Raw genomic sequence first — 15,335 nt, forward strand, 5'->3', positions numbered from 1 at the left:
TTAAGGGTTTGCTTCGGCATTTCCGGATCCGCTCCCGCCGCCATGGCCGCTCCCACCATTCTCCCCGCCTCCTTTGCCACCTCCACTACCCTTAACACTTGCATTTGCATCCTCTGCTCCATAATAGGTAGACTTGGCGGAGCTAGAACCGGAGCCGGTGCCACTGCCCTCTCCATGACCGCTAGATCCATCGTAACCTCCGGCTTGTCCTCCGCCACCACCGCCGCCGGTACCATCAGCGCTAGAATATCCAGGGAAAGCAACAAATACTCCTCCGGCTGACTCGCTAGAAGCGACGCTGGAGCCATACCCGGCTCCGCTTCCGGATCCACGGTACTGGCTCGCGCCACCGCCGCTGCCTCCAGCTCCGGCGACTGCATGGGTAGCTCCGGCACTCGCATGGCCTTCGTTTGGGACGACCCGGCTGGACGCAGTGCCGCTCCCGGATCCTGAGCCACTGCTGTCCACAATTCCACCACCCCCGCCCCCTCCACTCCCTTGAGCATCGGAGAGCCTGGACACCCGCGCAGCCCTGGCTAATCCGATGCCCAAGAGAACAACAAAAGCCATAGCTAAAACTTTGGTGCCTGCCATTGATTGTTAAGCTTGCTTGCTAAACTGAGTGTAAGAGGAAGTGAGTGCTCAGTGTGAAGGGGTGGACGTGTACTTTATAGCGCTTAAGTAAACGATGCAACTGCGCAAGTGGTTAATTTACTTGTACTATATTTTTTGCCAATCATGTCGGTGGAACTGTACGATCTGTGGAAATTTTGCATCGGTGATCAAGCAAATTGGTGTGGAAGCGAGGTAGCTAGACTGTCGATGGAAGTACTCTCCTGAAGTGAGTGTAGATCAAACAAGCAGGAAAAATGACCAGGGTGGAACTGCACTATATATAGCTTGATCGAGTTTAATGGGGTCGTGTCTAGATAGCAAGGACTCCCTCCTAAAGAAATATAAGAGCATTTAGATCACTATTTTAGTGATCTAAACGCTCTTATATTTTTTTTACAGAGGGACTACTGCCTAGCTACATGACGTTTAAGAAGTATACAGTGGGTCAATCTTTGACTAGTAATTAATAAAATTACGACAGTCTCAAAATTACAAGAGAATGTGTAAATTTCTTGAACACAAAGTGTACGTTAGGTTTGTGATGGGAAATATTTTTAGTATATTATTTCTAGGTATTTTCCTTTTTCGGCAAAGGAAATATATTAATCTTACGAAGATATCAATTACACCGTACCAACAGGATATCCAAAGGCATCCAGGATACACACAACCAAAAATGAAAATAGAGAGAAGAGAAGAAAAAAAAGACCCCGCCACGATGATGAATCACTAGCATCAGAACACTGTAACTACCATCGAAGACAACATCCGGATTACAAAAAAGGTTCTCCAAGAGCAAACCTCCAAGAAGGAAACAATGCACAAGTGTTGTTGTTGCCCGGTCGAAGATCTTGAGTTTTGATCCCGGAGAAAGTCCAAATTCATCCAAAAACAATGCCTTCAACAGGGCCATTGCCAGGTGCAACCAATAAGGCCAGACCTTGGGTTTTTACTCAAGGAGCACCACCAAAAATGTAGTTCTCCAGTGCTGCCGCCCCCGCTTGCCGAGGCTGTTGTTGTAAGTCACCAAACACTTGGCACACAGTCTTCATCGCATCCAATACACCCTTCCACCAAAGATTCAAGACCTCCAATCATAGCCGCCATGAATTTCTCCACCTCTATCAACGCCGTGGGAATCTTGGCATAGACATGTCCCATGACACCAATAAAAAATCGAAGCTTCGCGCGCGCCCTCTTGAGGCCGTGTTGGCTGATAATATGAGCACGCACGACCGGAGTCAATATGTATGGCCACTGGCTCGATGGCATATCTCACAAGTTTAGTACACTCATAAGGGTGGGAGCGTCTGTCTTATTATAGTCACTTTAACTATGTCAAAATGGCATAGTTTTTAATGGTAAAATTTCATCTTCTGTGTAGGTTATCTATTGGTGAGCACATTATCTTCATTCGTGGTATACTATACAATGATTGGCACACTGATCGTTAGTTACGGCGGTCTGTAAGCGTTTGGAGCAGGTGACCACTGACGGTCGACATAATCTACGAATAGACCATCCACCCTCCCCACCTTAAGCATGTTTTTGATCAACTATGGTATTGTTCTTGCAGACATTTTTATTTTATTTTGTTTGCATCCTCTTCATGCAGAGGCCTGGTGTATACTCATCATGCTTTGTATCCCTTTTGTGCTATATAATGAGTTAATAGAAACACCATTTATCAAAAAATGATAACAACAGGCAAATGAAGTTGCATCTTGACATTTGCGGTATTCAGAAGTATAATAAATTAGTGTCATACATATATGATACTAGTGTAAGATATACTATATTCATAGTGCAATAATGTCATATGTTAGTATGTTAGATGAACTCATTATTACTATGTATGGTTCATACTAGCAACTCATTTCTTATGATACCCTCATTTAATTCATGTCATGTTATCAATTGCCTAGTTGCCATTGCATGAGAATGTATCATGCTATGTTATGATGCCCCACCATAGGAGGTCTAATGTCATCTATATATTTTGAAATATAGGTACAAGTTACTCCTCATAGGTCCATCCCAAAAGGTGACCTAGTTATTAGTTTTATGCAAATTCGACGTGTCTTCCTATATATGGTAGTATTTAATGCAGTAGCTCCACTTTTACTAATCTATTTATGTGAGTTTAATGGGATAATGAGTATTTATTGTAATGCCTCAGTATTGGATTGTGTGAAGAGACTATATTTATGATAAAAATGATTCATTATCTCTCATTATTAATTATATAGTATACAATAAAATATTTTACCCAAACAGTTAGAAACAGTGCCACATATGGGCATTGGGAACAAGTAAAATTCATAGCATGTGACTGTACGAGGAGTTCGAGATAATTAGGCAAGACATGGGTATCATGGGGAAAGAGATGCCAACGATCACCGACTAATTAGTCAAGCCAATCTTGGGTTGGATTAAGTACATTGAATAATCTAAACTATTTGAGGTATTTCTCATTGTTTGTATTAATCCTATTGAAAAATAAGCGCATAAATTGTATTTGCATCGGTCTAGAAACAATGCGACGCTGAGGTTTAGTCATTGACTTATACACATGTAGTTACACCTCTCACGCTATACCTCGTATGGTCGAACTGTACTAAAAGGGTCATATATACGTCATACACACTCAGATCTGGTGGCGTAACTGAGGTTGACAAAATATATGCTCGCATCTTCCTACTGGCAGATTCGATTCACCCTTCACATCATTCCGATATTGTATATGGTTTCAAAGGTACGATTCTGCAAGCAAAGTTACTCAAATCAGTGGATCTAGTCTCTCCTTGCTGCTTTCAAAACGCCCGGTTCCCTCGCTCCGAGTGATTAAACTAGTGGCTCTAGGCGCAGTCTAGCTAAGTCTATATGTTAGTCTTATTCCGACTGTGAGTCATTCTTCGCTCAATATATTTCCATAACAATGGAAATTTATCTATATTTCTTGATTTATATGTACTGCCCATTGTTTCAAAATCGGATATTGGGTGTTTATTGCTTGATGGATTAATATTCTATTTTTTTGTTTGAATGGATCAATTAATAAAACTAAAAACATATCATGTAGTTTCCTACTCTCATCATGTATACTCTCAACTGAACACATCATGAAGACACCATAAACTTGTGATGTTTATACCAAAAATGTGTTTTTTCTTGTTGTGTACAGCTTAAATTTTACCTTCCTAGAATCTTTCACTTACCCAATCTAGCAAAGTATTTCACACACTCCCGTTGGAAATATCTTTAGTCACCTTAACAACAACATCACACTTGGCATGAGGTCAAGGTTTACCCACATTTTCAAAAAAATATCTCATCGTCGGGCATACAATTTCAATATGATATTAGACAAGTATACATATAATTAATTGAAATAATTATAAGTTGGTTCATACATAAGAGCGGGTGTTTGCACTTAGCATCATATCAGTGTACTGAATTGGCATGTTGGAGTATCCTAACAAGCTCACATATGTTCCATTCAAAAACCAAATTGTCATCTCAAAGTAATGTGAAAATTGGCAAATAATTGTTCAGGAGCACAGACACATCAACATACAAAAATGAGGAGAAAAGGTTGCCGGTAACTGGTATCTTGGGGAGCACCGACTAACATCGCTAGTAGTAAAGTCGAACACATATCGAATCAGATTAATTACTCTCGAAATAAATGAAACGATTTGAGATTTTATCCAATTGGAAAACAAAGGTGTGTGAGTTCTAACTACATCGATAATTACATCACATCATGGTTTCCGTAGCCTTGCTAATTAATATGTATTACTATACTACATACTACATCTCAGTCTCTTATGTTCAACGTACAATCAAGTTCAATAAAAAATGGCATAACTCACACACACCCAGATTTGACAATGTACGTAGTTGAAGTTGACAAAATAGATGCTCGTGTCTGTCGTGGTTCTAACTCTGACAGTGATGTAGGGGGATATGTATGGAGAGGCTAGATCTCAGCTATGGAGAAGTTGTAAACACACCAGGATGTACGAGTTCAGGCCCTTCGCGGAGGAAGTAACAGCCCTACGTCTCGGTGCCCAGAGGCGGTCGATTGGATTATGTGTGTATGGATTACAGGGGTGCGAACCCTTGCTACTGAGGAGGGGGGTGGCTTATATAGAGTTCGCCAGACCCCTCCGGCCCTCAGTAATGCAGGGTTAAAATATATTAAGACTGGGCGTTACTGGTAACGGCCCTAATAAAGTGCTATGATGACCATAAAGACTACTTAATGGCCGACCGTTTGCTTGCGGAGTGACTTTAGATCTCCTGTCAGTCGAGTGGTAGCTTCCTGGTCGAGTGTCTTGAATCCGTCGAGTGGGATACCTTCAAGTCGATTGAAAGGTGACTTCTTCCAGGGATGTCCTTGGGTAGGGCTCTTAGGACAGGTCCATGCCCCTACCCTAGGTACATAGCTTCATCATTAGCCCCCGAATGGATCGAGGTTCGAGTGGGGAAGGAGTTGGGGGTCCTTCCGACTGGTTCTTAGCGTTATACGAATGTCTTGTACTGGATCAATCATCACGGATGACGTTGTCGACTTCTTTCGGTCACCTTGATCCATTCTTGGTCTCTCGTCGAGTGAATTTCCTTACTTGTGAAATACCGAGCGCCGGCACGAGCGGGATCTTCTGTTTGATGGGTTGTTCCGCAGCCCGCGGATTTCGCGGGATTTGAATTTCGAGAAGCGAGTGGGACGGGGCGGCCGCAATAATCGGATGGGATAGGATGGAAGCTCCTCGATCCCCGCACCACCTTTTTCGCCACGTACCGCGCGCACGCCTGTTGCGGGATTTGACGGGATCGCCTGGGCCTACCGGTCAGCCACTCGGAAGCGGCTCCTTATAAGTTGCCGGCTCGGGGCTCCCCAACAGTGTGCTCTCGCCTTTCCTCCTCCCCCCGCAAGGTCTTCTGCCACCTCCGCTCTCACCCTGTCGCCGTAGGTCCGTTCGAGCCTCGCCGGCGACGATGGTGAAGGACAAGACGTCGGCTTTGGACCGCGCGAAGAAGGCGGCGGTGCAGGGGAAGGGGAAGAAGTCCGCTCGGGGCGGATTTTCCTCGAGGACTGCTCTGCCCAGGGATTGGATCCAGGGCGACTGGATGCCGTCGGTGATTCGGCAGGAAGATCTTGACGACATGGTCGAGGGGGGAGTCATTCCCCATGAAGCTGCGCGTCTCCCGGGGAGAGAAGTCGAACCCCAACCTCCTGATGGTGAGTGCGTCCTCCTCGCCACCCATATCGATCGCGGATTTTCTCTACCTCCTCATCCTTTTTTCCGGAGCTTTTTGAACTTCTTCGGAGCGCAGCTCCACCATTTCACTCCCAATTCCATCGTGTATCTTGCGGCTTTCGTTTCCTTGTGCGAAAGTTTCTTGGGTTGCCGCCCTCATTGGGGACTCTTTAAACACATCTTCACTTGCCGTTCCCAATCGGTAAAGAAAGCCAAGTCGAGTGACGAACGGACGCAAGTGATCCAGCTGTGCGGGGGCCTGGCGATCCAGATGAGGGGAAAAAGTTCTTTTCCGTCTATCACTTTTCCCGAGTCGGTCCGTGGTTGGCAATCGACCTGGTTTTATTGCCAAGACCAAGTGACCCTAGGGCAGTCGACTGGTCTTCCCCCTTTCTCTCTGGACCGAGCTCAAAAACCCGCTTCTCTGAAAGTGATGCCGGAGGAAAAGGCGCAAGTCAAGGTGCTGGTTGGTCGAGTGGTTCGGCTTGTCCGAGAGGGCGTGACGGGCATGGACTTGCCGGAGGTCTTCATTCGAAGGCGCATCCAACCGCTTCAGGCTCGTGACCACCCTATGTGGCTGTACTCGGGTCTCGACGACACCACTCGGATTCACCCAGAGGAGGTCACTGACGAGATGCTGGAAGGGTGGCTGTCGAGCATCACAGGGAACAAAGACAACCCCCGAGGAGCCAGGAGGGTTCCCCCGCTTGACAGTACATACGACGTGGACCAGGTCTGACCTTGTGTTCCCGACTGAGATCTTGCTTTCTTCATTTGCTCTCTTTGAATCGGTCGACTGACTTTCGACTTGTCTGCTGTTCTCCAGGCAACTACAGATATGTACTTGACACCCAATGGAGCACAGGAGCAGGCCGAAGAAGGGGAGGCGAGCGGAGGCGAAAGTGGAGACGAACAAGGAGAGTGGGAATCTAACGGCGAAGGAGAGGGAGACGACGACGTCGACTCTAGCGAAGAGGAGGAGGAGGAGGAAGCTGAACCTCCCCTCTCGGAAAGGCGATCCAAGCTTACACACGACCCTGAGCGGGAACGTGGTAAGGCGACTGCTCCCGTTGGGCAGTCGTCGAAGCACCCTCGGACCTCTTCTCCAGCGCCGACTGAAAAAGCTCCCAAGCACCCACGTGCGGCGCCGTCCAAGCTGCCCAAAGCTCTGCCCAAGATGAAGATGACTGTCCCCACCATTTCTGGGTAATAATAGAACTTGTTTTCCTTTGTCGACCGTGGACAGATCCTTGGTCGATTCATTGAGCCAACTGACTGTCTTTCGAAATTTGCAATGCTGCTACTTCTGAGATCTCCGTCAAGGACGATGATCAAGAGATGGAAGATGCTGTTACTTCCAACCCTGGTATGATTACTGATGTTCTGCCTTGAGTCGACTGGTGATTTCTTATAACTCTGGTCGATTGAATTTTTCTCGTAGCTCCTCCTCATGTTATTAACCTTCCTGACGACGAAGACGAAGCGCCGCTGAGAACGAGACGGCACAGGAAGGCGTCGGCTGGCAAGACCCCATAATCTACTCCGGCGCCTGAGGCCGTAGCTCGAGACGTTGGCGATACCACCCGGGCTTCTGTGACTTTCGCCGATCCTCTGACGAGTGTGCGGCCCTCGACGTCGACCGTAAATCCGCCTTCGCTCTTCGCCACACACCACGTCCCTGAGGACCAAGTGGGTGCAGCTAAGGAAGCTATACGCCAGGCAGGCATCATGATGGAGCAGGTCAAGGTGGTTCGAGAAGCCAGCCAAGCGGCTTATGACGCGAGTTCAGCTCTTCAGAGTAACGTACAGGTCAGTCGATTCACTGCTTGTTCTGTTAGGGTATGCTGTCTGAAGAATCTCTTTTCCGAAGATCTTTAAATCTATACACCCACTGGGTGTTTCTGTTAAGTTTTTTGGTCGAGTGGGGGCACGCTGAGTGCACCCGTTGGGTGTAGTCCCCGAGACTACGGTGGACTGCTGGCAGTCGACCGTAGTCTTTATATTGTGTTGCTGTAGTTTTACTTCTTCACTCGGTCTGGCCAGGCCATGTCGAATGAAACTGTATCCGGTCGACTGCGGGCAGTCGATTTTTTTTTCAAAACCAGTGGGGGCACGCTGAGTGCACCCACTGGGTGTAGTCCCCGAGACTACCGTTGAATGTTTTTGATTCAGCTGTAGTCTTAGAAACGTCATCATTGTCTCTTGGTTACTCGGAAGCAACTTATCTTGGATGTAACACCCCGGATGTAACTTTCCCTATTTGTACTCCAACTCTTGCCGTTTCTGGCGTTAAGTTAATTTATTTCCTCGGGTTCGGGTCTTTGTCTCCGTGTGTTGTTGTCGTTGTCATGCATCTCATATCATGTCATCATGTGCATTGCATTTGCATACATGTTCGTCTCATGCATTCGAGCATTTTTCCCGTTGTCCGTTTTGCATTCCGGCGCTTCGTTCTCCTCCGGTGGTCATTTCTAGCTTTCTTTCGTGTGTGGGGATTAAACATTTCCGGATTGGACCGAGACTTGTCATGCGGCCTTGGTTTACTACCGGTAGACCGCCTGTCAAGTTTCGTACCATTTGGACTTCGTTTGATACTCCAACGGTTAACCGAGGGACCGAAAAGGCCTCGTGTGTGTTGCAGCCCAACACCCCTCCAATTTGGCCCAAAACCCACCAAACTCTGCTCCATCACCTAGAGCATTCGATCACGATCGCGTGGCCGAAAACCGCACCTCATTTGGACTCTCCTAGCTCCCTCTATGCCTATATATACACCCCCCTCAAAAATTTGCGGATCCCCTCTCTAAACCCTAAAAAAAATCCCTCTCCGCCGCCGCCGGACAACGTCCGCGCGAGCCGGACGTGTCCGGATCCCGCCGCCTCCAACCAGCCGCTGCCACCTGTCCCCGGGGCGGGACCGCTTCGCCGCCGCCGCCCGAGGCCCGCCCGGCCCACGCGGGGCCCCCGCGGGCCCGTTCGCCGCCGCCCGCGCCTCCCAGCTCCCAGTGCCCCGCGCCGCCGCCTCCCTCGGCTCCGGTGGCCGGCGCCGCCGCACGCCATCGCCGCCCCGAGCCGGCGCACCCGGCTCCGCCGCCCGGCGCCCTGCCACCACCACCGCCTCGGTCCCCGTGCCGTCCCGCGCCGTTCTCCACCGGCCGGAGCCGCTCCGGCGAACTCCCTCTCTGCTGCTACAGTGATCCCGGCGAGACTCCGGCGAACCTCGACATCCGCGCTGGATCTGTATCTGAAAAATCCCCTCGGTTGACTTTTCCCTCCGGAACCCTAATTTTTATGCAAACTTTGACCTGTGATATCTCCGCATCCGTAGCTCCGTTTTGGACATATAGTATATCAAAATATTCGTCTCAATGAGTACATCATTTCATTCCATTGCATCATTTTCATTTGAGTGCATCTTGATGCCCGAAATGCTGTTAGAAGGAGGCTTCGTGAGTTAATTGTCAGATCTGCTAGTTCATCTTAGACTTTTGTCATTTTTGCCATGATTATTGTGTGCATGATATGCCCGTGAGTTCTTCATGTGTTTTGTTAAGGGTTTTGTCATCTATCCAGAGGTGCAACCCATGTATTTTTAGGATGTGTGTGGTGACTTGTGCAAGCTTGCAAAGTGGTGCACTTGCTAATTCTGTTTTCAGGGACTTAGTATTTTCACTAAGTCCTGGGATTGTTTAGTTCATGATGCCATATGTTCATGTTGTTTCCTAGTGATCCGTGCCTCTTTTGAGGATGATTAGTAAGAGAGTTTTGTTAATCTTGTAGTGCTCTATCCATCCATGTCTTTGTTTGCAATTATGGAGCTCCCTAGCTTGAGTCAATCGAGCTCTACTTTTGCTTCGTTGTGAATCTGGGCAGATCGTCAACTTGTTTGTGATTTTGCCGATGTTATTGTAGTTGATCCATGCATGCTATGCCATTGTTCTTGCCATGTCTAGCTTGTATTTTGTGCCTTCTTTATGGATGTATGCTTCTCTTGCCAGGACTTGCACCGTGGTGAGTGCATCGAGCTCGTAAACATGCCTTCGTGAGTTATGTTTCAGCAAGTCCCAGTTTTCACTAAGTCTGAAAACTGATTATGTTTTTGTTATACTCATGTGCTTGTTAGTATATTTTGTGATCCCTTTTGGCTCAAGGTTACTAAGGGACTTTTGTTAATCTTGTTGAATAGCTCCATGCCATGTCTTTCTTTGTCATGTTCAGGTCCTGTAGCATGTTGTTTTGCTGCTCCGAAGAGGGCTTCATGATCTGAAATTCCAGACAAGTGTTAATTTCACTAAGTCTGAAATCTGTTTTGCATTTGCGTTTTTGCCATGCTTGTTTGAACCTCATAATGGACGAATTGGCCGTAGCTCAGTGCTAGACTTTTGTTAAGCATCTTGTGTGCATCCCTGCCATGTATTTTGTTGTCATGTTTGGATGCTGTAGCATGTTCATTTCGTTGCATTTAGATGCTTACTTGCTGTAAATTGCAGACCGGTGTCATTTTTGAATCGCTTGCCATTTCTAAACCGTAACTCCGATTCCGGCGTTCTTTATATCGTTTTCAAGAGATTTCATCTCATATTTCCATTGGCAGCCTTGGAATTCCAAGTTGAGGCCAGGTTCATGCATTTCCTGTCATATCTTGCATTTTGCATCCCGCATCGCATCCCGCATAGCATATCATCATTTCATCATATTGCTTGGTCTTGCACGTGGTTGATTGTGTCCTTGTTGCTTGTTTGTATTGTTTGGGTAGAGCCGGGAGACGAGTTCGCTAACGAGGAGCCCGTTGAGTTTGCTTTCGAGGATCCAGTCTACTCTGACAACTGTGCAGGCAAGATGATCCTACCCTCGAAATCACTACTATCTTTGCTATGCTAGTTTGCTCGCTCTTTTGCTATGCCATTGCTACGATGCCTACCACTTGCTTTCAAGCCTCCCAAATTGCCATGTCAAACCTCTGACCCACCATTGTCCTAGCAAACTGTTGATTGGCTATGTTACCGCTTTGCTCAGCCCCTCTTATAGCGTTGCTAGTTGCAGGTGAAGTTTGGAGGCCGTTCCTTGTTGGAGCATTTATTTACTTGTTGGGGATATCATTATATTGCCATGTTATATTAATTCATCTATATACTTGGTAAAGGGTGGAAGGCTCGGCCTCTCGCCTAGTGTTTTGTTCCACTCTTGCCGCCCTAGTTTCCGTCATATCGGTGTTATGTTCCCGGATTTTGCGTTCCTTACACGGTTGGGTTATAATGGGAACCCCTTAATAGTTCGCCTTGATTAAAACTTTTCCAGCAATGCCCAATCTTGGTTTTACCATTTGCCACCTAGCCTTTCTTTCCCTTGGGTTCTGCAGACTCAAGGGTCATCTTATTTTAACCCCCCTGGGCCAGTGCTCCTCTGAGTGTTGGTCCAAACCGTCAGCCGCCGGTGGCTACTAGGGGCAACTCTGGGCTGGCCTACCAGAAGTTTAGACAATCTGAGTGTGCCCTGAGAAAGAGATATGTGTAGCTCCTATCGGGATTTGTCGGCACATTCGGGCGGTGTTGCTGGTCTTGTTTTAACCTGTCGAAGTGTCTTGAGTTACCAAGATACCGAGTCTGATCGGAATGTCTTGGGAGGAGGTCTATTCCTTCGTTGACCGTGAGAGCTTGTCATGGGCTAAGTTGGGACTCCCCTGCAGGGATTGAACTTTCGAAAGCCGTGCCCGCGGTTATGGGCAGATAGGAATTTGTTAATGTCCGGTTGTAGATAACTTGAACCTTAATTAATTAAAATGAATCAACTGAGTGTGTTACCGTGATGGCCTCTTTTCTACGGAGTCCGCGAAGTGGACACGGTGTTGGAGTAATGTTTGCGCAGGTTATTCTCTAGTTTCTCGCTCGTGCCTTGCCTCCTCTTCTCGCTCTCCTTTGCGAATAAGTTAGCCACCATACTTGCTAGTCGCTTGCTGCAGCTCCACTCATATTTTACCTTGCCACACCTATAAGCTTAAATAGTCTTGATCGCGAGGGTGCGAGATTGCTGAGTCCCTGTGGCTCACAGATTACTATTACACCAGATGCAGGGCCTGATGATTCCGCTCCAGGAGACGCGTGTGAGCTCAAGTGGGAGTTCGACGAAGACTCTCAACGATACTATGTTTCCTTTCCCGATGATCAGTAGTGGTGCCCAGTTGGGGGTGAACGGGACCGTTGTCGCATGTTGGGTTCTCTTTTATTTTGGCGCCGTAGTCGGGCCTTGAGTGTATGGATGATGTAATGTTATTTATGTACTTGATTGACGCGGCGAGTGTAAGCCAACTATGTTATCTCCCCTTTTATTATTATTACATGGGATGTTGTGAAGATTGCCTAACTTGCGACAGATGCCTTCAATGCGATTATGTCTTTAAGTCGTGCCTCGACACGTGGGAGCTATAGTCGCATCGAGGGTGTTACATTGGACCTCTGTCGACTGACTTTTGCAGAAATCCTGTGAACTTGTGGCTCTCTACACTGAGTTGGAGAACAAACAGATCCAGCTCAACCTTGACTTGAAGCTCGCTCAACAGAACCTGCAGAAGGCGCGAGACGAAGCAAAAGGTATGGCTGGTGAAGTTTCTCATTCTTGACGAGTGACTTTCCTTTCTTGCCCGTTCTTGATGTTGAGTTCACTCGACGTTCTGTAGATAAACTGGAGGAAGCTCTGAATAAGAAGGATCAAGATCTTGCCGAAGCACAGAAGGAGGCCTTGAGCAAAATGAAGCTTGCAGAAGAGAAACTGGCTTCGGTCGGAACTCTTAAACAGGAGAACTCCAGACTGAAAACTGCTCTCGAGACAGCTAATCAAGAGGTCAGCCGACTGAAGAACGACAAAATGGTTCTGCACGACCAGGCGGGTGAGCTGGCGGGGAAGGTAAACGATCTGGGGGCTTATCTCGGTGGACTCGCCAAGAAGTTGTTCGTCATGCTCGAAGGTAATTACTCCGACCCGGCTGTCTTGCAGTTACCAAGCCCGCGTAAGGCCACTGTCTTATTCTTGAATCGTGTTTGCAGAATTCTGCCAGAGCTTCGAAGAGGAAACCAGTCGAGTGGAGCCAGGCTTGGATCCCGCCAATTCTCTCGTGAAGGACGAGGCTGCTATGAACGTGCTCCGACTGGAGTCTTGTGTTACCAGCGTTGTTGACTATCTTGCTCGGCTGAAGGTTGCGATGTCGCGGATCGACACATCACTTTGGCCTGGAACGACGCTTCAGAACGACCTCGAGTCCCTGATGGTTCGACTGGATGAAGTCCCGGGTCGAGTGGCGGAATGGAAGAAATCTTCTGCTAGATGTGGTGCTGATGTCGCTCTGTCTCTGGTCCGCGTCCATTGCAAGGAGGCACGAGAAGAAAAGCTGGCCGCCATCCAAGTTGCCAATACCAGGAAGCACAGCTTTCAAGACTTCATGGAGACTTTCATTGCTGCTGCTACTCGTATTGCAGACGGGGTCGACTTGGACGAGTTCGTCGCCCCTTCCAGTCCTCCGCTTGAGGATGAAAAACTTTTATGCTTCACTTTAAATTTGCCTCGGAATGCCGAGTGGATTTTGTAACTGTTAAACTCTGTCGAGCCGAGGGCTCGAGTACTTTGATCTGAGGCCTGGGACCTTTGGGTCTTATATGAACTTGATTTATCGTTGAATATCTTCATGGTCGATCCGTCGAGTGGAACTAGATCTTCACTCGAAATAACCTTGTATTTGTGGTGCAGCTCCGAAGGAGAAGGTAGCAGTTGATTTGCGCCTCGTCATCCTTGCGGGTTGGGTTGTGTTCCATACTTAGGCGAGCGCTGGGCTGCAGCTAAGCCCCCGAGTGGGAGGTTTGCTCTCCACTCGGTAAGATTTTTCAAACTTAGGCGAGTACTTGGACTGCAGCTAAGCCCCCGAGTGGGAGGTTTGCTCTCCACTCGATAGGATTTTCAAAACTCTTAGGCGAGCACTGGGCTGTGGCTAAGCCCCCGAGTGGGAGGTTTGCTCTCCACTCGGTAGGAGTTTTCAAACACTTAGGCGAGCACTGGGCTGCAGCTAAGCCTCCGAGTGGGAGACTGGCTCGCCACTCGGTAGGATTTTAAAACTCTTAGGCGAGCACTGGGCTGCAGCTAAGCCTTCGAGTGGGAGTCTGGCTCGCCACTCGGTAGGCTTTTAAAACTCTTAGGCGAGCACTCGGCTGCAGCTAAGCCCCCGAGTGGGAGGTTTGCTCTCCACTCCGTAGGATTTTTTAAACACTCAGGCGAGCACTGGGCTGCAGCTAAGCCTCTGAGTGGGAGTCTGGCTCGCCACTCGGTAGGATTTTAAAACTCTTAAGCGAGCACTGGGCTGTAGCTAAGCCCCCGAGTGGGAGGTTTGCTCTCCACTCGGTAGGATTTTTTAAACACTTAGGCGAGCACTAGGCTGCAGCTAAGCCTCCGAGTGGGAGTCTGGCTCGCCACTCAGTAGGATTTTAAAACTCTTAGGCGAGCACTGGGCTGCAGCTAAGCCCCCGAGTGGGAGGTTTGCTCTCCACTCGGTAGGATTTTTTAAACACTTAGGCGAGCACTGGGCTGCAGCTAAGCCCCCGAGTGGGAGGTTTGCTCTCCACTCGGTAGGATTTTTTAAACACTTAGGCGAGCACTGGGCTGCAGCTAAGCCTCCGAGTGGGAGTCTGGCTCGCCACTCGGTAGGATTTTAAAACTCTTAGGCGAGCACTGGGCTGCAGCTAAGCCCCCGAGTGGGAGGTTTGCTCTCCACTCGGTAGGATTTTTAAACACTTAGGCGAGCACTGGGCTGCAGCTAAGCCCCCGAGTGGGAGGTTTGCTCTCCACTCGGTAGGATTTTTTTTTACAAACTTAGGCGAAACGGATTCGCAGCTAAGTCACCCACTGGGGTATTTCGTACGCAAACAAAAGTGACAGCAATTATTGGAACACTCTTGTCTTTGATAAAAATGAACTGTAGAAGTTTTTCTTATTACATCTTATCCGAGAGAGAACTCAAGTGTAAAAGGGGCGAAGCAGTTCCGCATTCCAAGCTCGCGGCTCGTCGATCTGGCGACCGATATTGTAAAGGTGATATGCTCCATTGTGGAGGACTCTGGTGACGATGAAGGGGCCTTCCCAAGTAGGGGCGAGCTTGTGTGGTTTCTGTTGATCCACTCGGAGGACCAAATCCCCTTCTTGGAAGGCTCGACTCTTCACATTTCTGGCATGGAATCGACGCAAGTCTTGCTGGTAAATGGTCGATCGGATCATAGCCATTTCTCTTTCTTCTTCCAGGAGGTCGACTGCATCTTGCCGGGCTTGTTCTGCTTCATCTTTGGTGTAAAGCTCGACTCGTGCCGCATTGTGAAGTAGATCGCTCAGCAGGACTGCTTCGGCTCCGTAAACCAGAAAGAACGGAGTTCTTCCAGTCGACCGATTTGGGGTGGTCCTCAATCCCCACAGAACCGACGG

General features: G+C 48.2%; 1 protein-coding gene across 1 annotated transcript; it reads right to left on the reverse strand.

The window, feature by feature from the left end:
* LOC125540866 (uncharacterized) lies at positions 1-594 on the reverse strand. Its single transcript, XM_048704403.2, has one exon. The coding sequence runs from the start codon at positions 592-594 to the stop codon at positions 1-3; it is 594 nt and encodes a 197-aa protein (XP_048560360.2).
* Positions 595-15,335: the final 14,741 nt, after the last annotated feature.

This window comes from Triticum urartu, chromosome 2A, assembly GCF_056163025.1.
Source record: "Triticum urartu cultivar PI428250 chromosome 2A, HENAU_Tu73, whole genome shotgun sequence".
Taxonomy (NCBI): Eukaryota; Viridiplantae; Streptophyta; class Magnoliopsida; order Poales; family Poaceae; genus Triticum; species Triticum urartu.